At 39.4% G+C, this 27,451-nt stretch overlaps 3 protein-coding genes and 3 non-coding genes across 14 annotated transcripts in view; 5 read left to right on the top strand and 1 right to left on the bottom strand.

The window, feature by feature from the left end:
* Nucleotides 1-5,138: 5,138 nt before the first annotated feature.
* On the top strand, nt 5,139-5,210 carry trnah-gug (transfer RNA histidin (anticodon GUG)). Its single transcript has one exon. It is a non-coding gene; the product is annotated as a tRNA-His (tRNA).
* A 990-nt stretch (nt 5,211-6,200) lies between these two features.
* On the top strand, nt 6,201-6,272 carry trnah-gug (transfer RNA histidin (anticodon GUG)). Its single transcript has one exon. It is a non-coding gene; the product is annotated as a tRNA-His (tRNA).
* Nucleotides 6,273-6,597: 325 nt separating this feature from the next.
* On the top strand, nt 6,598-15,971 carry clptm1l (CLPTM1 like). The gene is made up of 19 exons (XM_027287108.1): nt 6,598-6,669; nt 6,734-6,901; nt 7,567-7,795; nt 7,957-8,051; nt 8,514-8,706; nt 9,013-9,212; nt 9,320-9,398; nt 9,794-9,911; nt 10,039-10,133; nt 10,409-10,493; nt 11,138-11,241; nt 11,591-11,656; nt 12,491-12,541; nt 12,927-13,009; nt 13,106-13,140; nt 13,277-13,332; nt 13,775-13,819; nt 13,952-14,067; nt 14,205-15,971. The coding sequence occupies exons 3-19, from the start codon at nt 7,631-7,633 to the stop codon at nt 14,287-14,289; spliced, it is 1,671 nt and encodes a 556-aa protein (XP_027142909.1). The 5' UTR covers nt 6,598-6,669; nt 6,734-6,901; nt 7,567-7,630; the 3' UTR covers nt 14,290-15,971.
* Nucleotides 15,972-16,796: 825 nt separating this feature from the next.
* rplp1 (ribosomal protein lateral stalk subunit P1) lies at nt 16,797-20,029 on the top strand. The gene is made up of 4 exons (XM_010731547.3): nt 16,797-17,023; nt 19,010-19,084; nt 19,420-19,528; nt 19,903-20,029. The coding sequence occupies exons 1-4, from the start codon at nt 16,952-16,954 to the stop codon at nt 19,983-19,985; spliced, it is 339 nt and encodes a 112-aa protein (XP_010729849.1). The 5' UTR covers nt 16,797-16,951; the 3' UTR covers nt 19,986-20,029.
* An 841-nt stretch (nt 20,030-20,870) lies between these two features.
* Nucleotides 20,871-20,943, top strand: trnav-cac (transfer RNA valine (anticodon CAC)). Its single transcript has one exon. It is a non-coding gene; the product is annotated as a tRNA-Val (tRNA).
* A 452-nt stretch (nt 20,944-21,395) lies between these two features.
* ptk2aa (protein tyrosine kinase 2aa) overlaps nt 21,396-27,451 on the bottom strand; it is a 60,064-nt gene continuing 54,008 nt past the window's right edge. For all 9 annotated transcript variants that reach the window (XM_019254823.2, XM_019254822.2, XM_019254817.2 and 6 more), the window contains 7 exons: nt 27,038-27,100; nt 26,643-26,682; nt 25,571-25,674; nt 24,012-24,167; nt 23,835-23,915; nt 23,212-23,297; nt 21,396-23,133 (listed from right to left, as the gene is read on the bottom strand). In XM_019254823.2, the coding sequence (XP_019110368.1) occupies nt 23,019-23,133; nt 23,212-23,297; nt 23,835-23,915; nt 24,012-24,167; nt 25,571-25,674; nt 26,643-26,682; nt 27,038-27,100 (645 nt within the window). In that variant the 3' untranslated portion in view covers nt 21,396-23,018. The remainder of the gene's footprint in view (nt 23,134-23,211; nt 23,298-23,834; nt 23,916-24,011; nt 24,168-25,570; nt 25,675-26,642; nt 26,683-27,037; nt 27,101-27,451) is intronic.

The following is a 27,451-nucleotide window of genomic DNA, read 5'->3' as shown; positions in this document are numbered from 1 at the left end:
TATTGTTTTTTTTTGGAAACTCATTCTGACAATTAAATTGTGACAGGATATTGTTTGGAAGCTCATCATTCACAACAAGGACAGGGTGAAGTTCACCAATTTGTGAAAAATTTAAATAGTCAACAACGTTTGTCAACAAATAGTTTGAATGAATTTGTGGATTTCACCATTTACAATCCATGATATGCCCAAAAGATTCAGAACATCCAGAAAATCTCGGCAAGTAAGGGACAAGGCCCAACAACAAGATTAAATGTCTGTGACTTTGACCCATACAATAGTTATTTTCAATCAAGTAACTTGAATGGACAAGAGGCATTCTTTGTGTGAGTGCTGATATAAATGCATGTATCACTCTGCTTTAGGTGTCCTAAGAAGCATTACATTAACGTTACATTAGCAGTCATCAGCATTGTAGAACAAGCTCATCTAGGCGCTTCTTCTACTTTTTGCTGAGCTTTAGTTTAGGTGCCTGTACTAAGAGTTTCGACTCTTTTCAGAGAACAGGGGAGGCCCTCCTTATCATCTCTCCTTATCTGATTTATAAAGTGGTTTAGGCAGTATTGTTGCCTTAAATTTGACATTTAAAGGAGTTGTTTGACGTTTTTCCACATCATTTCAGGAGTTAGATGAAAAGATCAATACCATTCTATCTGTCTGTTAAATACAAAGCTACAACTAGGAGCTGTTAGCTTAGTGCAAAGAGTGGAAACAGCTACTGCAGCTTGGCTCTGTCTATTTGAATCATTATAAACAGTATGTCTGTTTTTCATTCCAACCAAACCATGCTACTTGCATCCACAATCTCGTTCTTTCGGGTCACAACCCAAAGCTCATGACCATAGCTCAGGGTTGGAATGAAGATCAGCTTTTCAAAAGCTTTGTCTTAAGGTCTGATGAAGACAATAGAACTACATCATCTGCAAAGAGCAGAGAGATCATTCGAAATATTTACTTTGATGTGAAGTGAAAAAGGTTATATTTCAGGCCTGAAACAAATATTTAAATCAAACTATATAATAATAAGTGAAATCACTCTTAGGCTAAAAGGACCCAAAGTAGACTTGTAACAGGTAATTTGCCAAATAAGTTAATTGAATGTCTGTCAATGAAAGTTTAGTCTTTAAGTAACTCGCAATTTTATTTTTTCACCTGTATTTGAGAAAAAAGAACAATATTCCCCTGAGAATGTAGTGAACTGGAATTATACAATAACATAATTAGTCAAAGTACAACCTCAAAATTATTACTCACTGATTACTGTAATGCCCTCCTGACTGGCCTCCCAGCCAGCACATTAAAACCCACACACTGAAACCCTTTCAGATGATCTAGAACACGGTAGCACGCCTGGTCTGTAGCATGCCACATTAAATTCATGTCATCATAGCTACAGAACAGTCTCTTGATACTGCACCCACCAACCTGAATGTCCTTATACAGGCATATGTTACCTCCCGACTGCTGTGCTCCAATAAACGACGCCTGGCTTGACCACCTGCACGCTCAGGGCAATCCAAACTCTTTTCTGTTGTTCCCCGTTGGTGGAACGTCGACAGATCTCTCTACCTTCAAAAAACCCTGAAGACCCAGCTGTTCAGAGAGTACCTCCTCTCCTCGCACTACCAACAACAAGCTAACAACAACAGGACATGCTAAATCTATCCCCTTTAGTACCTATTACTGCACTGACATGTCCTTGTCGCATGGTACTTCGATTGTTTCTCTTTTTTATTAGTCACTTTGGATTAAAGTGTCAGCTACATTACTAAATGTAAAATTACACTTAAGCACAGTACTTTGCTTCCTTAGTTACTTTGTACCTATGGGGTGCCGTTTGTAAAGCGTCTCGCTCTGAAAATAACAGCAACATTTTGTCACATTTAGCTAAAAACAATGTTTAAAAAACTGGTTTGAATTTTTGAGAGTCACTTTTTTGCACATTTAGAACAATATTTGTGAACTTAGAGATATTTTAAATATTTAAATCCAAATGTTAAATGTAAAATCTAAATGCTAAATCTAAATCTAAATGTAAAATATAAATCTAAATGTTAAATATAAATCTAAATGTTAAATATAAATCTAAATGTTAAATATAAATATAAATCTAAATGTTAAATATAAATGTAAATCTAAATGTTAAATATAAATATAAATGTTAAATATAAATATAAATCTAAATGTTGAAGCTAAATGTTAAATATAAATCTAAATGTTAAATATAAATCTAAATGTTAAATCTAAATCTAAATCTAAATGTTGAAGCTAAATGTTTCGGGTGAAACTAAATATTTAGCTAAAATGCAAATTCAAATGCCGGTAACCGGAAGTGCCAAAATAAAAGCTCGAGGAGGTCAGAGCGTGTTTATAGTGGCAAATAACGAATAAAACCCATCTTATCCGGGGAAATGGACTCTTGGACATGGATTATCGTGATAATAACTAACTAGATGAACAAACACGTTTGGAGAAACTTTATTTGAAGAGTACTTTGAGTTTTTAGTGTCACTTTTATGAAGGGTGCGGGACTTATGACCTGTAGCCACTATAGCCAGCCACAAGGGGGCTCACTTTGACTTGACTCATTTATTGACATGTTTGCAGAGGTATGTCCGACAGTACAGTTTACCGGGGTGAAGGCGGGCGGGTGTAGACGATCCTACACCACGAAAATGACAGATCAGTCAAAGTGTTAGTTAGTTATTATCACGATAATCCATGTCCAAGAGTCCATTTCCCCGGATAAGATGGGTTTTATTCGTTATTTGCCACTATAAACACGCTCTGACCTCCTCGAGCTTTTATTTTGGCACTTCCGGTTACCGGCATTTGAATTTGCATTTTAGCTAAATATTTAGTTTCACCCGAAACATTTAGCTTCAACATTTAGATTTAGATTTAGATTTAACATTTAGATATATATTTAACATTTAGCTTCAACATTTAGATTTATATTTATATTTAACATTTAGATATATATTTAACATTTAGCTTCAACATTTAGATTTATATTTATATTTAACATTTAGATATATATTTAACATTTAGCTTCAACATTTATATTTATATTTATATTTAACATTTAGATTTATATTTAACATTTAGATTTATATTTAACATTTAGATTTAGATTTAGCATTTAGATTTTACATTTAACATTTGGATTTAAATATTTAAAATATCTCTAAGTTCACAAATATTTCTAAATGTGCAAAAAAGTGACTCTCAAAAATTCAAACCAGTTTTTTAAACATTGTTTTTAGCTAAATGTGACAAAATGTTGCTGTTATTTTCAGAGCGAGACGCTTTACAAACGGCACCCCATATGTACCAATATAAATTTAACTGATACATTTATTTGTCTTTGCAATTGCATCCTCACATTTATTTGTGTTAGTGTTTTCAGCTACTGATGGAAGATCATGGCATTAGACGGTCCTTTTAAACAGTGTTGAAAATGAGGCCCTGAAGACTTGTAGGCCATCTGGTCGACAGGAACCTGGAGATGCACTCATTGGCGTACAGGGAATAGAGTAGGGGGCTAGAGAAGCACATCTTTCTTGGTGATACAGCAATGACAGGTGAGGTCATGGTAAAGGTAGTCTAATAATATCTACCACCACATTTATGAAGTGATGCTCAGCTGGGAAATTTGCCCATGGAGCACTTCCAGGATAATGGCGCTGAATTCACATATACTGTATATCACACATGCAATATCCTGATTGCAGTGCTGTTGGGGTTTTACAAAACTTCTTGGACAAATTACAGGACCATGTTGACACAGGAGACACTTCACCCGTGGGCCCAATTGCAGAGGGTCAAGGAGTGAGGCTGTAATACATGTGAGATAAGAAAACACTTAAAAAAAACACTGAGAGACACAAGGATTTCATTAAGATTGAGGTCAGTGCCACTGGCCTGAACTCTCAGGAGCAGGTGAGCTCGACCTTTGTTGGCACAGGAATGATTAAGTTCAGAGATCATTTGGAGACAAATCTGGTTAAATGTCACTTTTATAAATAAAATAATACAGGCAAGTGGATGTTTCATACTAAGAATATTTTACAGGCAAGATCAGTTATACATTTTTTTTATTTTTCCTGCCCTGAGGTTATGTGAGAGAAGGTGGTATTAGCTGTTAGATCTTTTTACCCCAAGGCAACTAGAACCCCCCATGAGTCTGTATTGACAAGACTGTTATTATTGTTTGTGTTTAACACAAACCCTCTGCACTAGTTTATTTTTAGTTAAAATAAATTGAAGAAAAGATGACAGAAATCAGTTACTTCTGCATGATAATAAGCCCACAGTTCCGTAATAAACAGGATGTAGCTCAGTTTATGTCTGGTTGATTGGGCTGGTTGGGTCGATGTGCATTGAAGGGAGGTTTGGTGTTAACTGGGGAACACTAAGGTGGACAACAAAGTCGGAAGCTGGAAAATGTGCCACACTTGGTCTTGCTTTGGTGTAAAAGGAGCAGTCACAACAGGAAGATGTTGTGTAACCAAAACTGGATAAGTTTGGATTAACAGGATTATCAGTTCTGATTTACTGAGAATGAGTCATTATATAGATTCACATATAAATACATAAATTTTCACAATAGGCATTTAAAACAATACACAGATTTTTAGAATAACAAATACATTAGATTATTTTATGAATTAATATATTTATGTGTGTGTGTGTGTGTGTGTGTGTGTGTGTATGTATGTATGTATGTGTGTGTATATATATATATATATTCTGAACTAAGTGGAGACAAAAAAATAAGTAAATTGTAACAAAAGTTTGTAAATAGCATACAAAATAAAACACAGATAAGCATTGCTAAAACATAAATGAAGTCAGCTCAACATTCATCCAAAGTCATGGAAGTAACTCATTCTTTTGGTTAAATTGCTTGTTTGACTATAACCATACGTTGTGTGTCTAGAACTTATTATTATTGATGTCAGCTTTTGTGTGATTTATAATCAGAAAATGTGTCCAAGATGTCTGTTTAAAGAGTGTAAGAGTCAGACTGATAAAAAAGATAAATCAACAGTATTTATTGATGTAATCATGCTCACATTTCCTAGCCTATAAGGTTTGTTTACATTCGTTAAGTCAGCCAGAGCAGTTCATGGCCAGCCGTGATCGTATAGTGGTTAGTACTCTGCGTTGTGGCCGCAGCAACCCCGGTTCGAATCCGGGTCACGGCAGTCAATTTTGACAGAGAGACGGACACAGAAAGATGAGTCTTTCAAATCACCCATGACGCCCTGCTTTCAGTCAAAGAAGATGACAAGGAGAATGAAACATGGAGCAGGTTCCTCAGTACTGATTCATTGGAAAAGGTAAGCAACCCTTACTAATGCATGGGCACACAACAAATGGAATAAAGAAATGTAAACATAATCCAGATGCATATATATTACCTTTTTTCACATTATAGGTTCTGTTATACAACAATGGTGGTGTTACTGTTTGATAACATTATGATAGATAAATAAATATATAAGACAACAATGAATAATTCTCTTGAAATACTTATGAATTACAGACCGACCTCCCCTGAAGCTGTTTGTTCAGTTTTCACATTGCAGAGGGAATGAAAGATTGCTTCACTCCAGTGATCTTTGAACAGATTCTAACAACACTGTTTAGGCTGTTTCTGTCTTCAACCGTGAGGCTGTGAAACCAAGAGATAAAGGAAAAGGTCAGGAGACTTTTAAAAGATTGATGAAAATGAGTTTAGTTTTCGAAAAACGGTGAAATCTCTGTTGCCCTCGTTTCACAATAGCATCACTGTACTGCATTTCATAGCTGTGGTGTGGTGGTGGCCACAGGATTCTTCAGGACCTCAAACAGTCTTACTTTGGCAACAGCTTGTTATCACCGGAGAGGAGCGATGGCACTATGTCCAGGACTGAAGGATCTCTGCAGGGCTGACTGATGATAGCAGGACTTCTGACGATGTTCAAGAATGTAGTTTTTATGCTTTACTGCATTTTATTCCCAATAAATAACAAATCTATTTATCAGAACTGAACTTTGAGTCAATGTAAATAAATGTCAATGTATTCTATCTAGTTCTGCTAACAAATTAGAGATATTTGTTTCCAAATACAACTCAATAGGGCGTATCAAGACAATGGAGGCTGTCACTGACACAGTAGTGTGTCACATTGCCTCTCCATCCCCGGTGGCCAGCCGTGATCGTATAGTGGTTAGTACTCTGCGTTGTGGCCGCAGCAACCCCGGTTCGAATCCGGGTCACGGCAGTCAATTTTAACGAAGAGACTCACATAAACACGACCATCCTGAATTAAATTAATGTTTCCATGCAAGTGTCTAATTAGAAACACTTATCCGAACTGGTAGATATTGATATCGCTTTTGGGAATTGAGTTGATTTTAATGCCTTAATAATAATAAATACCGTAATAATTAAACAATATATCGTAATGCACTAAATTTACCTTTGCTAAAGTCTTACTATTCCCAGGAAATATCTACTAGATTATAACACTTAATAAATGCTGTTTATTCGGACAAAACTACGTTTTTCTTCAAATAAAGTCTATAATCACGTTTTCTCTGCCTCTTCCATGAAGTCTCGCGTTACTACCCCACAAAATCCCGTCCAAGCAAATCAACCAGGAAGCGAACGGCGGAAACGTAAGTCCAGCTCACGCTCCGAGCTCACACGGTTTCTCGGTTTGTGACCTGTTTTGTTTTTTAGTCCTGGATGGAGAGGCGGGCTGAGCGCACGGCACGCGTCTTCGGTTAAAAACACGGTGGACGCTTTTCCGGAGAGAAACGATGTGGTCACCTCTTACCACATGACGGTGTAAGGGACGGATAGCCAGCCAATGATCCAGCTGAGAGTGTCCTGTCACGGTAAACACCGGTGCGTTTAACGTTTTGACTTTCTCTTATAATGACACCATCGCAACATGTGTGCATTAAAATACGTGTGATCGCTTCAAATCTGCCAACAACGGCGCTCTGTTGGCAGATTTCAGCAGGAAACTCGACTGATCGTGGACAGCAACATTAGAGAGAAGCGACCATATGGACAAGTTGACAGCAAGTTTAAGGAAGTTAAACGCTTTCACATTGTGCCCAGTCAGATTTTGTCAGCTAAAAACTGGTGTCTGTATTTTATAGCCTGAGGCAAGTAAATAAATCTGTTGCATGCAAGTCTGACAACTCAGCCAGCTGCAGAAACATGTGAATGTCATTTTTCAGTCATGCTATGCCATCTAATGCTATATGAGGCCTGGTTCCATTCATCTGTGTAGCACAACACTGGATGAGCACGCTCTGAGGAATGTGGACATCTTCTGAGATCAGTACGATGAAGGCCCTTCACTGTTTCAAGATGAAGGGTGAAGGCAGTCAGCCGTCCACATACTTTTGGCCATGTATTGCAGTTTAATTTCTCAGATGACAAGTTGGTAATCAGCCAGAGAGAGCTCTGCCAGCTGATAAACACAGTCAGCATGGATTTTTTATTTTTTTTTTGGCCCTCGTTATGCCTCCTCACCTCCATCTATGACTTTTCATTTGCAGACATATGGCCCTGCTCCTCAGGTAACCGCGGGAGACGACGACATAACGACACAACTCTAGCATCATGTTCCTGAAGACGTCGTTCACCACCCTGATTGTGGGGGTGTTTGTGGTGTACGTGCTCCACACCTGCTGGGTCATGTACGGGATAGTGTACACCAAACCCTGCGACGTCCCCAACGGTGACAAATGTATCACGCCTTTCTTGGCAGGGAACCCGAAACTACAGGTCAGTCTTGTAGAGGGAGGGATGGGTGGGGTTACCGTGCGGTTCTATTATGCTTTCGCTTTGATTGGCGTGTGGTTTAACTGGCAGGGCAGGAATGAGGCCTGAAGTATTCTGTATAACGTAATAATATCTGTAACATCTGTGTGTGTGTGTGTATCCAGTTAAGTATCTACACTGCACTGCGACCCAATGCAGAGGGAGGACATACCCTGATCCACAAAGAGGACAAATTTGATGTCGACAGCAAGTTTGAGAGGTTGGTGGAACTCTGCTCTACTCTACTCACCTTTTTAGAATCAGGAATCTGACTCCAGTTTCACTCTGCTCTCGATGCACGTACACAAAAATCTGAATTTAACAGGTACAGTGGATGTTAGAAGCACAGGGGTTAACTGTTTAACAGAGTGGTGTCCTGTGGGCTGTTCTTGTCTGTTTGTTTTGGCGTACAGTGCTCTGTACAGAGAGTCTGTTTAGATACACAGGACAGAGTGAACATCACAGAGCCTGGAAAATAAGTTTTCTCTTTCCTCAGATTTGATTGATTGAGTCAGATTCAAAGCTGTAAACAAGCTGAACCCCAATGCATCAATGCATTATTAAGATGACCAGATATAAGTCTTGCTAAATGTGCTCCAGTGCACTCATATTTGTAATGATAAGCTGCGTTGAAGTTTTTTTTCTCCGTATCGCCCTCCCTCTTTCTCTCTCTCCCCTCCAGGATAGTTAATGTGTCCCTGCCTAAGAAGACCCGGAACAACGGAACTTTATATGCACTAATATTTGTCCATCAAGCCGGAGTCACCCCATGGCAGGATCCACGACAGGTCCACTTGGTGGCTCAGCTCACCACGTACATGGTGCCGAAGCCGCCTGAAATCTCTTTGATATCCGGAGAGGATCAAACACAGCAGGTACTGAGCTGTTCGGGCTGGAGGTGAAACATGATGATGATCATGGTTTGGGAATAAACATGTGGGCGTTAAAGAGGAGCCTTCAGTCGCTACGTCAGTGTATTATGTAACCGATGGAAAGATACTGTAAAAATACTGACTGTGATTGTTGTCGTCTTTTTTTCTTTCTGCCTTCATTTGTCTTTAATATTCATTCTTTCTCGTTTCTCAAGCACAAGTTGTGTATGTCGGTTTATACGAGTGTTTTATCTTGTAAAATTGTTGATGGGGGGCGTTTAATTTGATTCAGTTTGTGTGATCACACAGGGTCAGAAAGAAGAAGCCCAGCAGAAGAAACCACGTGATGGTAAAAAGGTGGCAGGGGGCGGAGCTGGAGGCGGCTCCACTTCTGCGTCCGATCACCCAGCTTCCCACTGGCGCTCCCGCCTGACACTCAACGTCGTCAGCGACCACTTCCTGTTCGACAGAGAATACCTGCCCAGTGACGTCCACAGATACCTCAGAGTGTAAGACGGTGGAGACAGAAACACTCTCTGGAAATGGACAGCAGTCCATAAGGGGTTTATTTAGGATCCAGAAACATCAGACAGAGTTTTGTTTTTCTGTCTTTCAGATTCCAAAATGGTAAAAAGATGGTTTATCTACCTCTGCTGTTTGTCGATGAGCTCAGCAACCGGGTCAAAGACCTTGTGGTAAGCTTTTCCAATTTTACATTTGACCGTCTGGCAGATTTTCAAATGCACTATTTATTTTCCTACTGAGCTGGTTCAGAGGAAATTGCAAACACTTACTATAACCCAGTGATTCAAGGTCTTTGTTGATATGTTTTCACTGACCTCAACCATAAATTGCTTCCCGCCTCAGAATAATATGAAGCCTTGTAAACACTTGTCTGCCCTGAATATCACAGAGATTCAGCGAAATGCAAACACAACAAGTATTTATGATCACAGTTTACAGACTTTTGGAGGCCATCACACACACACACACACACACACACACACACACACACACACACACACACACACACACACACACACACACACACAGAGTAAAAATGGTATAAGATTATGTTGATCTGCCATAGGAGATCAACAGTACCTCCATGGAGCTCCCTCTGACCATCTCCTACGACTCTATCTCTTTGGGGAGGCTACGATTCTGGATACACATGCAAGACGCTGTTTACTCTCTGCAGCAGTTTGGTATGTTCATCTCTCTCTCTCTCTCACACACACACACACACACACACACACACACACACACACTGTCTACAAGCCTTGCGTGCCATTCATGTATATGCGTCTGTATGTTTTCTTGTATGTGTTGCAGGTTTCACAGAAAAGGATGCTGATGAGATTAAAGGAATCTTTGTGGATACTAACCTGTACTTCCTGGCTCTGACCTTCTTTGTAGCCGCCTTCCATGTAAGGAGCACTGCACCACATTACACTACAAGAGTAATAAATGGAATACAGCTCAAAGACACTCCGTATAATCCACAAACTCTGTTTCTAAGCAGCATATAAAACCAACATGACACAAGCCTAAATTCTAAAATTGTATAACCACCAACAGGTCTTGACATCTCAGTAATAAAAGAAAGAGAAAGGAGCGCTGATGTGAACTGATTCTGAACGATGACTGTCAGACTGTAGCTTGACAAACGTGTTTATATAAAGAATGTCTCTTGTGTTTTCAGCTCCTCTTTGACTTCCTGGCATTCAAGAACGACATCAGCTTCTGGAAACAGAAGAAAAGCATGGTGGGAATGTCCAGTAAAGCCGGTATGTGACTTGTCTCTCGTGGAAAAACACAATACTAGACAACAAACGCAAAACAAAGTCTGAAAAGTGTGAGGATTCAGCTGCGCGCTATACATTTGTTATGACTGATTCAACGGAGCGTCTACAGTACAGAATGTAGCTGTCAGTCCTTTAAGGTAGAATGTGTAAAACAAGTGAATCTACATGAAATCTGGCATCAACCGCGTGTCGTAGCATAATCCGACTCAGTAAGTCGGGACTGCTGGGTGGCCAGATGTTGCGTTCTGCTTCCTTCTGCTCAGCAGCAGAGTGAGGAATGCTCTTACGTGATCGCTGTCAGGTAATGGAAATAAATGTGGAGCAATATTCCTCCCAGAGCGGTCTAAAGCAAGAAGCTTATATTTAATGATTCTGAATGCTTGTGCAGACCTTCCTCCTGCATTGCAGCTGTGTGTATATTCACGGGGTGCGACAGCTTGGCTTATAGATTTTTAGACTAGAAAATATGATAACATCAGTGTGGACCCAACATGATCGGGTATGACCCTGCAAATGCTTCACACTGTGGAAAATCTATCATCTGCTGGATTAGAGGATTAAATCTTGACCTGCAGCAACTCAAATAAGGCCGTGACATTTTTGTGTTTGTGTTTTTTGTTCTGCAGTGCTCTGGCGATGTTTCAGCACTATCGTGATTTTCCTCTATTTGTTCGACGAGCAGACCAGCCTGCTTGTCCTCATACCTGCCGGCATCGGCTCGATCATTGAAGTAAGTGCACAAACACAGTTAAAAATACATGGAAATACACACCTGCATATCTTTTGGAAACATAATATATATTCAGGATGGATTGAATTCAATTTTTTGTGCTTTAAATTTACATGTCTACATGAAGATGCCATTCAATATTATTGGGACGGACTCATAAATTATGAATTGTTATGTTTGTAATCTTGAACCTGAGGTTGTTTTTGTGCCTGGCAAAGAATAATAAAATCATTCTTGCATGAAGCTCAGATATTATTGATGTCATGATATTATTTATTTATTTAGTGAAATATTTTGCTCTCAGGTTTATCTGATTCTTTGTTGATTAATGCATGTTTTGACATTTCAGGTATGGAAAGTGAAGAAGGCCTTCAAGATTCAGGTTTTCTGGAAAGGAGGCAAACCAACATTCCTGGTATGTGTGTGTGTGTGTGCGCGCGTGTCATTGTGTACTCTGTCATTTATTTTTACAGTTCCGGCTCAGTCAGTAAATCAAATCTTGCCTAACTAGGTTGCTCTCTCCTCTTTGACTGTTTGTCAATGGTTCATGATGAACGCCTCTCGCTGTAATAGAACTCTCTCTAGCGGTTCTCAACCATTTTAGAGTTGCGACCTCACAGAATAATGAGGTCGGTGTTCAGGGATGACTTGAAATAACGGTCAGCAGTCAATGTCTTCTGAAGGCACAATAATAGATAGATATACATTCTCATATTACTGAGGTAGCTGGGCCTATTAACATGTATGAAAACACAATGTAGTGTTTTTATAGTGAACGTCACTGAAGGGTTTACCTCGCTGAGAGCTCCTTCCTGTCTATCATTCTGCACTGTTTGTCATAACATGTTCTTTTATTTTACTCTACACAACCATTTGGTGACCCCAGGAAATTACTTTACAACCCCCTCAGGGGCCCCGACCTCTAGTTTGAGAACCGCTTTGCTAAACTACTGTGGGTTGAAACTGAAAGCACAGAGCAGACTGAAGCTACGGCCACACTCTGCCACACAATAACTAAAACATGTGTAGATGCAGTAGTGTGTATACGATTAGTCTACATGTAAAGGACAAAGTGATTATTGGGCTTTTAGGCATTTAACATTTAAGTCTAAGCTTGTAAATGTCTCTTTGGCCACAGCATATTCACCTGTGTGTGTGTGTGTGTGTGTGTGTGTGTGTGTGTGTGTGTGTGTGTGTGTGTGTGTGTGTGTGTGTGTGTGTGTGTGTGTTTTTCTTTTCTGTGGAACAGTTTGGGAAATTAGACGAATCAGAGAGGAGAACAGAAGAGTACGACACACTGGTAAGACCCTACAAACCCGGGATGTCACAACATGCGACCCGATTTGGTAAAACCATTCCATAATATCCTGTAAATAATAACACCTCCACATTGATGATGAACATGAAGGTGATTTTTCTTTATCTTCATCATCTGTTGATTCATGTGTCCCATTACATCACAGATCACTGTGGATCTACACATGCACACACACCGTTCAGTCACATGTATTTTTGGCACTGAGCAACAACCTCCTGCTATAGACTCACCCACTTACACATGTACAGACAACAAAATACATTCAAGTCATTAATTCAATTCAGCCAAATCACAAACATAATGCATCTCAGCCTTGTCTTGTAACTGGACATACACTAATTATTATGCGTGCTGTGTTTCTCTGTAGGCCATGAAATATCTCTCATACCTCCTGTACCCTCTGTGTATTGGAGGGGCCGTCTACGCTCTAATATTCCTACGATATAAGAGGTGAGGGGTTTGTCTGCGCATATAACATGATTACTAATCATGTGGTGCTGATGTCATCAGTCTCACCAGTCATTGTTTCCCTGTGTCTGTTTTTAGTTGGTACTCGTGGTTGATCAACAGTTTGGTTAATGGTAAGATTTTTTTTAAACACTGTGGATGAAACAACAAAAACAAATACATGAATGACATTTTTATTACGTCGCTGTACTTTTGATTTCCATTGTTTGATTGAAAAGAAACGCTTCGACGTGTTTTTAATCATTCCAGGTGTATATGCCTTTGGCTTCCTCTTCATGCTGCCTCAGCTGTTTGTCAACTATAAGGTCAGTTCATCACGTGCTCTTACTTTTCATACGATTTTAACATTTGATATTGAACAAATTACATTTCTCATACTGTGCCACATCTCCGCTCTAAAGGAGGAAAAACTGCGTTGAAGGTTAAGGATCCCTGTGGGGTTTTCTTGTAAATGTTCATCACAACACATTGTGTGTATCCTCGAGGTCAAACCTCAAGGTCTTTCCTTACCCACTCAGGACACATACATGGAAGAACAGCTCTGTAGAGCTCGGAGAGGTCAAAAACTCCACAGGGAGCCTTTAACAGCTTCAGATCTTCTTTGAAAAAAAAACATGAAATTCTTTAGATATTGCCTCAAAGTTCTTGAAAATATAATTTTCCATTACAGCATTGTGTTTGATTCAATTTGATCAACTGTTTTTGTCTTTCAAACATCCCTCTGATTTATTACGTTTCATTCATCAGCTGAAATCTGTGGCTCACCTGCCCTGGAAAGCCTTCATGTACAAGGTGAGAGAACAGATGCAGATACTGAATTATGTGATAAAACAACCGTTTTTCATCATTGTTATTTTCAAATGTTGAATAAAGTTAGTTGAATTTGTGATTATTAATCGACTGATATTGATTGTTTGTCACCAGGCATTCAATACCTTCATCGACGATGTGTTTGCCTTCATCATCACCATGCCAACGTCCCACAGACTGGCCTGTTTCAGAGATGATGTCGTGTTTCTCATTTACCTCTACCAGAGATGGTACACACACACACACACACACACACACACACACACACACACACACACACACACACACACACACACACACACACACACAAACATAACAAACATACCCAATAGCTTCCTAACCTAGAACTCTCGCTCCCCCTCCTCAGGCTCTACCCAGTGGACAAGACGAGAGTGAATGAATATGGAGTTTCTTATGATGAAAAGCCCAAAGGAAAGACTCACAAGGACTAGAGAAGAAAGACGGGTTATTGTCCTCCATCATCTGGTATTTGCGAGTTTTGTCTTCGGTCCACTGATTTCATCTGGTATCAGCTGAGCTGGTTGAACGGTCCAGAGGCACCTGGAAAAATATTTCTCTGTCTCTGGGCAGTTAGCTGTAAATGGACCAGATGTATCAACATGCTCGTGGTTTTTGACTTTTCCACCCTGTTCCGTGGTGCAAGGTCAACATCTGCTTGTCTGCCTTTTGGCGTCTGGCATTTTTTTTTTTTTTTTTTTTTTTTTTTTACAATGTGCAATGTGGCAGGAAGATCAGTAAGATCAATCTCACACAACAACATGAATGAATGAATGGCCAGCACTCTGCTCACCATGATGACCATGTCTACCGCAGGTCAGACACTGCTCAGCTTTGCTATGAAAGAGTACGCTCTGACTATAGTAGCTCTTCTACAGTAGATATTGGCTGGCAGCTCCGAGCCATGAATTCTGCTCTTCCTTCTTTTCAAACATGTCAATCCACAGAGCCAGTCACATGCCTCGTCTATGGGAACAGTTCCAACTTGTTAACATCACTGGAGTACTGATTTGGTTGTACTAAAGTGCAAGATTGATTTGACTGGGTTGGACTCCCATTTTAAGATGAAGTTGAGAACCGCTGTAAATATTTATTTTATTTTTAGTTATTTTCAGAATTTTAATTACAATGTTAACAAGGGATCATTTTAAAATCTTAATGTTTACAAATTCCAATTAACTTTGAGTACTGAGAGTTTGACAAGAGCCTCATTTGAATATATTAATTTTCCATATTTTTATTCCATGTTATTCCAACAGCGCCAAACCTGATATAGCCGAGCTTTCCGAAAAGTTTCCCCAGTCCTAATTCCAGCTTGGATTTTGAAGTGAACGCTTTTTTCAAGCTGATATTATACAGTAACCAATATAACGTGAAAGCTGCATTAGGCAAAAATGGGCAGTACTGACACGTAAACAACACGGTGAATGGCTTGGCTCAGTTATATATTCCTGATTCATAATGTGCTTTTGTAGAAACAATCCGAAATGCTAATGATGTTTAAATTTTGCTGACTGAAAAAAAAGAAGCTCTTAACAGTTTGCCTCTTAGAAAAGGACCAAAGGACACTGACTTTTATGACAATGTAACGCAGGAGGGTGCCACTGAAAACCTGAAAACCACACTGTCTTTTCCATCCACTCTAATTTTGTAGTTTTACCCGCTCAAGTATTTTTCACATATCAAGGCCAAGAAAATACGTTAGTGCCAAATGTTCGGGATGATTCTTTAAACAGTTTGTGAGCTTTGTGTGTTCACCATAAATATTCCATCTGAGGTTTTTAAATAGACACTGACATTGTGTGTGTGTGTGTGTGTGTGTGTAAGACTTGAGGAAAGTATTACTACATCTGAACTTTCAGTCACATTTTCTTTCTTTTTTTTTTGCCATCATTTTGTTGTCATGTTTTTTTTTTTTTTTTTTATGAAATAGAAAGACCTCTTGGAATCAGCCTGCTCTATTTTCAGACATCAGGATACTTTAGGTCTGTGTACGAAGATCCAGAGCAGGTTTTCTCTTCCTGTGTAAACGCAGCCAGAAATTTGCCTTGGAACAGTTTTACTTATTGTAATGTTTCTGTTTTTGATTGAGATTAAATAAAATTGACTGACTGAACATGTTTTTTTGCATGCATTGTATTTAGGCAAAAATCTGGATATACTTTTCTTCTGTACATATACTTTATTAAGTTTTTTTAAGTGATTAATAGCAGCATGAATCGCACAAAACACGCACATAGACTTGTACAGTATCAAATCTCTAAACCAGGGGTCTTCAACCTTTTTCAGCCCAAGAACCCCGTGGATGAGATAAACAGAACAGGGTAATTCATTTCAAGACACAAGTAACATTTTAAGCCTGGCTTATAATAACTTTTATATTTACTTTATTCCCCTTTTTATTTCACCTTATTAACCTATTTATATACTGGATTATTAGCCTGTATGTGTTCATGATTGATAAAACGTTCATGCATGATGGAAACATTTATAAATAATGTATAAATAGTAATACTTTTGCCAAAAGTAGCTTTTTATTACATATTATTGCTTGCAGTTTATTTTTGGTGAAAATTGTCAATTTTTATGACAAAAATTGGCAGATCCCCTGCAGTACCTCTGTGGACCCCCTAGGGGTCACGGACCCATGGTTGAAGACCCCTTCTCTAAACACATGGGAACTCTATCCAGAGGTTTGATGGTCTTCTTCTTTGGCACACATCTGATCAGATTAGTTCACAGATACATGAATATATGAAGCATGTAAATATATTTATTTCAATGTATAATATAATATAAAATTTTGTCATTTTGTTCAATTTAAAGTGAAAATGCATCTCTCTAGATTAAACAATCCTATTTTCATGTGTACTGCGTCTGTCGTCACTTCATGTGCGTCCTGACGTCAGAGACACGCCGCCGCGACGCAGAGTATATGTTCCAAGCTCCCGCCCTCCCTCCTTCCTTTTCCGCTGTAGGACGTTAACGTGCCTAAAGGTGCTCGGTTCTTCACCAGAAGCTAAGGCCCACAATCCGGCGACTAGCACCGTCTAATTTAGGCATCCAACGCGAGAAACCCCAAATCTACCATCTACAATGGCCTCCGTGTCCGAGCTCGCCTGTATTTACTCCGCTCTGATCCTCCACGACGATGAAGTCACCGTCACCGTAAGTGTCCCGGTTTGTCCCCGACAGCTCGGCGCGTATAGCTCGTTACGCGCTCCTCGGCAGTCTTGTGCTGACGTAATAAATACGACCGAGTAAGAACTGTATATAAATATACAGATATTAAAATGTGTTTTATTTTAATAGACATGTTTAATGTGTCAGTGTGTCCATACCGGTGGAAAATGGCGGCATGTTTGTGGCTATAGCTAATGCTAGGCCACGTTTGTGTATCAGGACAGCTCACCGTGCGCTGTGACACTCCAGACTTAAAGTGTCCAACACGTGGCTGTAGTTGTTGTTGTCACTCGGCAACATGTCAAACATGTAAACTAGCTGCTGAAGTTTTAGACAGGTCTCACTCACTGACAGGAGCGCGCTAATGCTAAGTTAGCCAGCCTTCACAGCAGCGGCAGCACACATGCTGTGTGTTCACTACAGGTGGTTTGACTGGTGTGTGTGTGTGTTACCATAGACATATATACATAGACGCCGCATTGAGCGCTGAATCGTACGTAAACGGCGCCGCCATATTGGTTCGGGCAGATCTGCCCGTAAACTAATACAAGGAAATGGACTGAACTTCATAAAGCGCCTTTCTACAAAGTTCTTTAAGTTAATGTCTCTTATACAGCCATTCACACACACACTAATATATCTGGAAAACAAACAGGCACCAAAAACAACATATGTAACTTTTAAAGTGATGATTATAAATGTTTACTCCTTATGTAAGCACCAAACCAACGTATGTATTTTTCTAATGCTGAGTGTTTACAGCTACTAATGTGTGTAACACTGTTACTGTGATGATAAATATTGAAATATTTATATTTAACATTTAATCTGTGTCTATAATAACCAGATCCTGAAATGTAGATGTGACATGAGGGTTTTCTGAATAAAGAGCACTAACGTGTACATTAAACGTGAACATATATACATACATATAGTACACACACACACACACACACACACATACACATATATATGTGTGTGTGTGTATATATGTATGTATATATGTTCACGTGTAATGCTCTTTATTCAGAAAACCCTCATGTCACATCTACATTTCAGGATCTGGTTATTATAGACACAGATTAAATGTTAAATATAAATATTTCAATATTTATCATCACAGTAACAGTGTTACACACATTAGTAGCTGTAAACACTCAGCATTAGAAAAATACATACGTTGGTTTGGTGCTTACATAAGGAGTAAACATTTATAATCATCACTTTAAAAGTTACATACGTTGTTTTTGGTGCCTGTTTGTTTCCCAGATATATTAGTGTGTGTGTGAATGGCTGTATAAGAGACATTAACTTAAAGAACTTTGTAGAAAGGCGCTTTATGAAGTTCAGTCCATTTCCTTGTATTAGTTTACGGGCAGATCTGCCCGAACCAATATGGCGGCGCCGTTTACGTATCGCGACCAACGACCAACCCGCTCAATGCGGCGTCTATGTATATATGTCTATGTGTGTTACTGCCTGATAACGTGTGGCTGCTGTGCTTTTATTTAGTTATAACGCTGTAGTTGATTGTGTAACGTTCTCCTGTCAGGTGTGATACACGTGGATGCTGCACAGCTCCATCAATCAGGTCACAGTACGTGAGATGATGTATTACACCCAGTGTTAGTAATAAACCTGGAACGATTGCAATAAATGTTAATAATTATTATCCACATAGTCCAAAGTTAATCCACAGTGAGAAGCTGAAACCATTGAATGTATAAGATGCACTCTAATGATCCCACATTGGAAAATGTCTTCAATAAGATTTGAAGTGATTACTAATAAATAGCTGTCAGTTCGATTTGTGTTTAAGCACAAGCACCCTGTTAGAATAAGGAACACAGGTTCAAGTATGTAGAATAATGGAACGATGGGTGATCCACTAACGGAGGACTTAGTTTAGTTTTCTAATTTTTCTATATTTTGCGTACAGTCGGTCATCGTTGCTGTTTTTCTGTTTTGTAGGAGGACAAGCTGAACGCTCTGATCAAGGCGGCAGGAGTCACTGTGGAGCCTTTCTGGCCAAGTCTCTTCGCCAAGGTGAGAGGAACACACACAGGCGCACACACACAGTCAACACATATTGTTGAGCCCTGATGATGAGAGATTCTTAATATCCACAACATGAAGAGATTTCTGTTGGTCTTTATGTCCTGATATCTGAAGTGAGCAATCACAAGAGTTTGTCAGAAAAACTCTACAAAGGGTCTGTAGAGGCTCTGACTGCACTGTGGCAAAGTTTCTAGACGTTTGAAACTGGTGCCTGATTTTGCTCTATGCAAATTACCGACATAAACTTGCGTGCTCTACACAAGAACATTACTGTTACGGATTTTGAATGAAGTGACCGACCTGTGAATGTTGTCATCTTGTAGGCTCTTACCAGCGTCGACATCGGCAGCCTGATCTGCAACGTCGGAGCCGGAGGTGGAGCTCCAGCTGGAGCCCCCGCTGCTGGAGCTGCTGCTGCTGGTGACGCCCCAGGTAACTGCACAGATGGCTCAATAATCAAATGATGGAGATACTTTATTACAGCGACAGTACACTATTTATGATATGACTGGATCTGGCTGACATGTCCTCACATCAGATATGAAAACAAACACCTGGTCTGCTTTGGAGCTGCAGACCTGTGAACTGTTCATCAGTAACTGAAGACGTGTAGCAGTGTTGTAGTGATAGAAATACTGAACACTTCTCATGTCACAGGGGAAATTTTAGATTTTAATTTGTTGCCATAAATGAACCATCACTTACTTCACCCTCAACCTTACTGTATCCCATATTTGACCATGTGTTGTGTGCACCCTGCATCCTTGACTTCATTAACCATACTCCTATCTTCTTCATCCCTACAGCCAAGGAGGAGGAGAAGAAAGAGGAGAAGAAGGAAGAGTCCGAGGAGTCCGATGACGACATGGGCTTCGGTCTCTTCGACTAAAACGTCTGTTTTTCTAAGAAAACACAATAAAACTACAAAAATGACTGCTGCTGTCTGACTCTTTGTTCTCCTGCATGATGTAGTCTGTGGTCACCTTACCGTCAGCTGTCACTAAACATATTAACACACTGCACTAAATATGCAACAGCAGATATCAGGACATAGTTGGTGGACAATATGTTTTATTACTTTATTATTATTTGTGTCATGATTGGTGTGTCTTACTGCATGGGGGGAACAAAACATCTAAACCATTAACTGATGTGGTCCACCCTTTACAGCACATGAGTATGAACTGGATGAGTCTTTAATGAAATAAAACATTAGTTTGGGATGTTGCGTAAAAGCCAGCAGCCCTGTAAAATGAACACGCTGGGTCAGAATAGGGCTGGAGATGAAAAATATTGTACATATTGAAGCTTTTCTCAGGACATGGACATGAGGGGACCTGCCTGTATAAATGTCCACAAAAAGTTTAATCCCACGTAGTATTCTTGGCGTATTCTTCATGTGCCGCTTCAGGCCAGTTCTTTGGTGACTCATCCACAGAAAGGTTATGCCGTACACTGTGATACATACTGTACAGACAGTCATAATCTGAAAACCATGTACCTGTTTATTCTCATAACGTGATGATGAATATCCCAACACGTGCTGTGAACACCCGCTGTCTGGGTTATAAAGTTTCTGTTGTGTTTTTTTACTGGATTTTTACAAACCCATTAGTCATAGGGACGCGACACGTGCGTGATATTTAAGTGTAATTCCTCTGGGTTTATATGCAAAAAGAATTATCACTCTATTTTACGTGACTAGCGACACTGACGTCTAAAGGCACATATAGATAAGTTCAAGTGCTTACACGAGAGCTCTGTTTTATCATCAGTTTCCGTAGTGTAGTGGTTATCACGTTCGCCTCACACGCGAAAGGTCCCCGGTTCGAAACCGGGCGGAAACACGTTTTCATTTTTCATTGTCGAACAAAAACAAAAAGAACAGAGAAAGCAGCTGCGTGTTTGCTAAATCAAACTCACAGCTGTTCCAACTCCGCCTCTGTTGACTTTAAAATCTGGACATTGTTAAAAAACAACTCAAATTAAATTACACAACTACTTTTTCCGGTGTTAATTATATTTACTCGTATAAATGTGCATGATGCAAATGATCCAACATGCATATCTGTGTACTTATAAGGTGTATATAGTATATATAACTTTTTATTTTTTCTATTTGAGTATATCTGACATGATTTTTTATATATTTCTAATTTATCGTATTATGAGTATCTTATACACCATGTGGCAATCTAAATAATGTGTCCTGTATTTAAATCAGACTCTGGAAGGTAAAGACACTTGTATATAACTCTGGGACAGACACTGTTAAAGAAGCAGACACACAGATCATTTCTTTAATGATAACAGTGTTTTATTTGCTTGGTTTAGCAACTGTACAATGTGACTCCTTCCTGAGAATACTGCTCACCTCAGAGGAGAGGGAGCAGTGGAATGGAGAGAGAATCAAGAGAGGGAGGAGAGGAAGACGAGGCCAAAGGGAGGGATGACGACAGGGAGGAAGAGTGGAGATGTTGGGGAGACGGAGCAAGGGAAGAGAGCGGATAGAAAGGTATAAATAACTCCAGTGGAGGGAGGTAGAAAGACAGGGAAGGAAAACAGGAGGAGTGTTGGAGGGGAGATACAGAGCAAATTGTGTTGGACATGAGCGAGGTCTGTGGCCCATTTTGACCACCGACCCATGCTGTAGTTCTTTAAAGAAACACTGTTTTGGTGTGTGCAGCTATAAAACAAGTGAAGACTGAGGTCAAATGAACACTCACTCCAGTTAGTTGTAAATGAATCTGAAATAAACACTAATAGATTTTAATTTTAATGTTGAATTCTGATTCTTTTGTGAATACTGTCCCTGAAAATATTCCTGGTTCGACTAAACTGAAGAAATTTGGCAAAGAGGGTCTAAAACTGCAAACTTGTGCACTGCATCTTGTTGAGTGAACATTTATGTGAAGACAGACAGGACAGAAGGAACCAACGACATGACGCAGCAACACAATTTGGCATCAATATACAAAAGCAAGCAAAGAAACTGTTGTGAACTTTACACTTTTGAATAAACTAATGGAAATATCAGAGCGTTTTGAGCGAAATGTTCCTTTTTAATCAACTGCAGTGAATTTGGCACCTCCTTTAAAAAACCACCCTCCCTCCATCTCTCACCCCTCTCTCCCTTCACTTCCTCCCCCGTTCGTCCCTCTCCCTTGTTCACCAACGATTCATGCCTCAGAAACGTGTTAAAAATATAGCTTCTTTGTATATTTACTATGCAAGTTAACTTAAAAAAGTGGCCTGTGACATTTAGTTTGTTCTTCAAAATTCAGCTTTCATATTTCATTTTTTTTATGCCATCTCTCGATGCCTGAGATAAAGAGATTTAGAGAAGAAAAGAGATGAAAATATGACGAGGAGCTGTATATCAATCAGTTGAAGAACTGACATACTGTAAGAGTAAAGGCTGAAAATAGTAATAATAATAATTAATAATGATATAAAAGCATGTTTAAACAACAACAGTATCATATCATCTTCATCATCATCCTCCTCATCCTGGCTCTTCAGTTCCAGTTGTTACATCCTGCATATGTGGAGTGTTAGTCGAAGATCTCTCTGCAGTCCTTCACGCGAGCCTCTTAAACCTTTGTTTGATTCACTTAAAGATTAAAAAGTAGTAATGGATGATTAAAAAAAAAGAAATCATCTTTGAGGATACGTGATAGGGGAAGAAGAAGAACGTTTCTCTGGATACAAAAGCACATAATGCAACAAAAGTACAAAACGACACAATATTGATCATGACCGACGGCGGAGAGAGAAAGGAAAACGCTGATTGTTTTAGTCAGTCATGTCTGTTGTCCATCGGTTCATTTGTTCATCCGTCCGTCACCGATATCCATCCAAGTGTTCTCTTCTCTTTGTGATTGGCTAAGAAACTCCCGGCCACGCCCCCGTCCTGACTTGATTAAATCCTGATCATCTTGAGTCGTGATTGGTCGATGACATCCAGCAGGTTCTTGGCGTCGACTGCGAGGGCGTGAGCTGCCATTAGCATGTGTTTCTTGTAGTCCTTTTGTAAACTGCAAAGAGAATCATCATCATCATCATCATCATCATCATCACCATCAGTCTGACGCAGGCGTTGTGTTTGTACGTACCTCGTCATGACATACTGTTGGGCCAGTTTCATCTTTGATATCAACTCAGCCAAATCTGAATTCAACAACTTCTGAGCCATCTCGATCTGTGACAACAAACAACAGTTTACAAAAGATGAAGAACACTTCAAAATAAAAAGGTTAAAGCTCCAGGGTCACTACCTGACTTACACCTGAGCCAAACACCTTCAATATTTCACACGCTTAAAGTTAGAAGACCCACAATAAATACGAAAAAACAGTGATGCTGTACCGTCATTTTTTAGTCTACACATATTTTTCTTCCATAATTTAGCCACGTGTTCTGCTCTGATAGCAATGTTTGACAACAGTCACCTTGAGTTCACTGTAGGAACATGCAGTCTGCCAAAAAGGATAAAGTATTCGATGGTTATAATGATGACTTTAATGCATGTTGTATATATTTCTGCATGTATAAAAATGTTTATTTATTTTTAATAAACTTGTAAGAACAAAAGAATTGTTTGCTACAGTCCCAATCAGGATTTCTCATGGTGATTTTACTCGTTCAGAGAAACTGGTTTGTACTTTCAAGAGACTTTATAAAAACTTAACTCTGTGTGTGTGTGTGTGTGTGTGTGTGTGTGTGTGTGTGTGTTTACCTCTCTGTGTGTGCTGGCTGGCAGCACAGGAAGTGTCTCATCCACTGTCGCTAGCAGAGTCCTCAGCGCCAGGCCAACCTCCTACCAAACACACACACACACACATTTTAGCATGAGTTAAAATGGTTAGTGACTTAAAAAAAACAGTTCAGATCACTGTGCTTTGTTTGATCCTACCTTGACCATCGGGACGTACTCCTCTGGAGCTGCAGGCTGAATCCTATTGGACATCTCAATCACAGCTTTAACCAATCCTGTCACGTTCTCATACACTTTGTCGTTGGAGCGATCCAAGTTGGCGGTGGGGGGTGGGCTGATCTCCTGAGGCTGCAACTGAACCATGAAAGTTACAATGAGCCACTGTAAACAGAAACCTGATATATGGAAATCTTTTAAAAAGGAGTGTATGCTTTTTAGATGTCGTATTATGAGTTCAATCTTTCTGCTACCAGGGTAAACACAAGAGGCTGTAGTTAGTCAGACAAACACTGGGAGGCAGTATCTGACTACATTTACACACACACGACTCTACATGGTGACTCTTCTACTATGACCGTGTGTAGTGTGTTAGTACAACAGTTCAACATGCATTAAGCAGATTTTGTGTAACGTGAACAGGCTCCACACACACCAGCTGTGAAGCTCTGTGTACCTGCTGAATGCTAATGCTTTGTTTGGTCACAGATTGCTTAATGCAGGTTTAATTAATGTGGACAAAACGGTGATGGTGATTAAATGATGCGACGCAGCCATTAATGTGTGGACATAATTAAAGTGATTTGTAGGCCACCGCTGTTGATGAGCGAGGGCTCGTTAGAGATTTAAATGAAAAATCAGGACTATTTTTAAAGATGCAATGGAAGACACAGTGATCAGGCGACAATGCTTCACTAAAGTCACTTCTATTTTCATTTTATTTTTCTTTACCAGATATATTTTTCACAACACTCACTACTAAAGCTTAATCCAGCCTATATCCAGTTAAATATGATTAACTCAAGTTACTCGCTTTTTGGAGCTCCCAGGAGAGACAAGAATGACCTTCTATGACAGCAGTGATACTTTGTGTCGTCTCTGGTAAAGAAAAATAACTTGACTACAGTTCAGAGTGCTTCAGAAAGCTTCTCTGCACGTAATGCTAGTGGGGACTATTAACTAACTAAATCTACAATGACGACAGACACACACATAGATCAGCTTACCCTCCACGGCTATAGGGAGGTTGAGGAGATGGGAGGGAGGTGTGGTCGGGGGTGTGACAGGAGAGATATTGAAGCAGTTTGGGAGTGTGCAGGTTGTGAAGGGAGGGGTAAGGGTTTGACAGGGTAGATGGATGCAGAATAACAGGTCAGAAATGCAGGATAAGGAGGGAGGATGTTAAAGAGAAAACAGAATGAATGTGTGGACGTTAATGAGCGAGGGGAGAAGGAGTGAAGGGGGAGAGAAGAGGGACAGCAGATTAGCCAAAGCCAACCACAGGCAGCACAGCATGCAACCCAATGCCAAATAGTGTTGAAGTCAAGTCAAACACAATATGATCGAATGGAATGTCCAAACAAAGCATGCAAGATTAACAAAATAAAATACACTGCCAGACCTCCAGAAGTGAAAGCGGCTAAATAAGAGCAGTGAAGTGAACGCAGCTGATCTTTACAGCTACATCTGATCATTTCTAAACTAGGGAATACATTCTGTATCATTTCTTTTGTGTGTGTATGTCTATGTGACATATATACCTTTACGCCCTCGTTGTAGCTGTCCACAGGGCAGAGACTGGCCAGGTTGCCAAGGTGACCAGGAGCTCCTGGACGTGGTGGTTTCTTAGGAGGAGCCACATGTTCTGAAAAAGAAAATATTAAAGTATCACATGGAGTATGCTAACATGCTAATCATTAGTATGTAGTAATGATGTAGCATACAAAGTAATGCTAATATTATTGGTCCTAAGTTTATTAGCACGCTAAGTAATACTAAATAATAGTAGTATCATCGGTATGTTGGTATGTTAAGTAATGCTAATATTATTAGTCTTGTTGGCATTATCTAGCATGTTAGCATGCTAGATAATGCCACTATTATTTATGAAGTATGTTAGCATGCTAAGTAATGCTAGTATTATTGATACGAAATATGTTAGCATTCTAACTAATGCTAGTGTTTTTGGTATGAAGTATGTTAGCATGCTAAGTAATGCTAGTATTATTGGTATGACTAGGTTAGCATGCTAGTAATGCTACCTAATCAATATGGAGTATGTTAACATACTAAATAATGCTATATCATTGGCATGGAGTGTGCTAACATGCTAAGTAATGGTAGTACCGTCAGTATAGAGTATAGAGTTAGTATGATTCATGCTAACAGGTACTTTATGCTGGCAGTTGTGGAAAGTGACAACAAACATTTACTACACTTAAATATATTTTTAAGGTACTAAGGTGCTTTTGCAGTTTTTTTCATTTAAAGCTACTTTAAACTTCTACTTTACATTTTAAAGTGAATTACTGTAATTTTTTTTACAGCTTTACTGGTTATGATTTAACATATATAATCCATCAGGTTATGAAATGTGAGATTTTACTATACTAAGTGTATAAAGTCGATTGTAATATTCCAATACTATAACATAGAAGCTACAATAAATTCTATTACTGTATAAAATGGCAATCCTATACAATGTTTACATTTGATCATATATGTACATTTACTTAAATCCATTTTCCCCTGTAGGACAATCATTTTAACAGTATTTTTTGTGTCTGTTATCGCTTCTTTTACTTTAGTAAACCAGTATGCTGCTTCTCTCACCTGGTTTCCCTACTGGCTGGTAGATGTGTTGGCTTCCACCCTGCACAGAGACAAACACACACATATTTAAATAAAGAGACAAAAATGAATGTAATAGTGACTTCCCACCAGCAATGTCATTACTCAGCTACAGAAAAAGTAAAATGTGTGTGACTGTGCAGTGCTTCTGGGTTTAAAGTTCCCATGAGCCCTCTGTGGTCATGTGGTTGGTGTGTAGGCAGTACCCTCCCTGGCACACAGACAGAAATACTTTCTCTCTCCCAGCCTCTGTATTTCCGCTCTCTGTCTCTGTCTGTCATTCGGATTGAATACTTTCCTCTGCCTCCCTCCTGCATTCTTTATCTGTGCTATAACGTTAAACACACACAGACACACACACACAGACAGTGACTGACCGGTGCTTGTAGTGTGCCGTCCTCTCTGTCGATGCTTCCTCTGCTGTTTCTGGACTCTGTCTTCTGCAGGAAAGAGACAGAAAGACACATTTAATTAATTTCAAACGCAAAAAACATAATTAAGCATGGTTTCCACGACTGTAACATTAAATGCACGATTGATATCTTAATTTAAAAAACGTGATGCATTCCCAAACAAACACAAAATTACTGCAAACCCTTTGACACCTGCAAGTTGCACAAATAAAACTCAATGCAAAGCAGCTACAGTCATCTTTTCCTAAGCAAACTCCATATTTCAAGAGAAAAATGCACATTGACCAGCAGAAATATTAATGCAGAGTTTAAATTCCAACAATTACTACGACCCGAGCAGAGTCTGTTTGTCTATAAAGAGCAGCAACATCACAAAAC

This window comes from Larimichthys crocea, chromosome XIII (genome assembly GCF_000972845.2).
Source record: "Larimichthys crocea isolate SSNF chromosome XIII, L_crocea_2.0, whole genome shotgun sequence".
In the NCBI taxonomy this organism is placed as follows: Eukaryota; Metazoa; Chordata; class Actinopteri; family Sciaenidae; genus Larimichthys; species Larimichthys crocea.
The sequence above is the reverse complement of the archived record's forward strand: the minus strand, read 5'-3'. Positions and strand labels throughout refer to the sequence as shown.

Coding starts and splice junctions, on each gene's coding strand:
- clptm1l (XM_027287108.1), top strand. CDS start 7,631: ATGTTCCTGAAGACGTCGTTCACCACCCTGATTGTGGGGGTGTTTGTG. Junction 8,052..8,513: donor GTCGACAGCAAGTTTGAGAG/GTTGGTGGAACT, acceptor TCTCCCCTCCAG/GATAGTTAATGTGTCCCTGC. Junction 10,134..10,408: donor TCTTTGTAGCCGCCTTCCAT/GTAAGGAGCACT, acceptor TTGTGTTTTCAG/CTCCTCTTTGACTTCCTGGC.
- rplp1 (XM_010731547.3), top strand. CDS start 16,952: ATGGCCTCCGTGTCCGAGCTCGCCTGTATTTACTCCGCTCTGATCCTC. Junction 17,024..19,009: donor ACGATGAAGTCACCGTCACC/GTAAGTGTCCCG, acceptor TCTGTTTTGTAG/GAGGACAAGCTGAACGCTCT. Junction 19,085..19,419: donor GGCCAAGTCTCTTCGCCAAG/GTGAGAGGAACA, acceptor GTCATCTTGTAG/GCTCTTACCAGCGTCGACAT.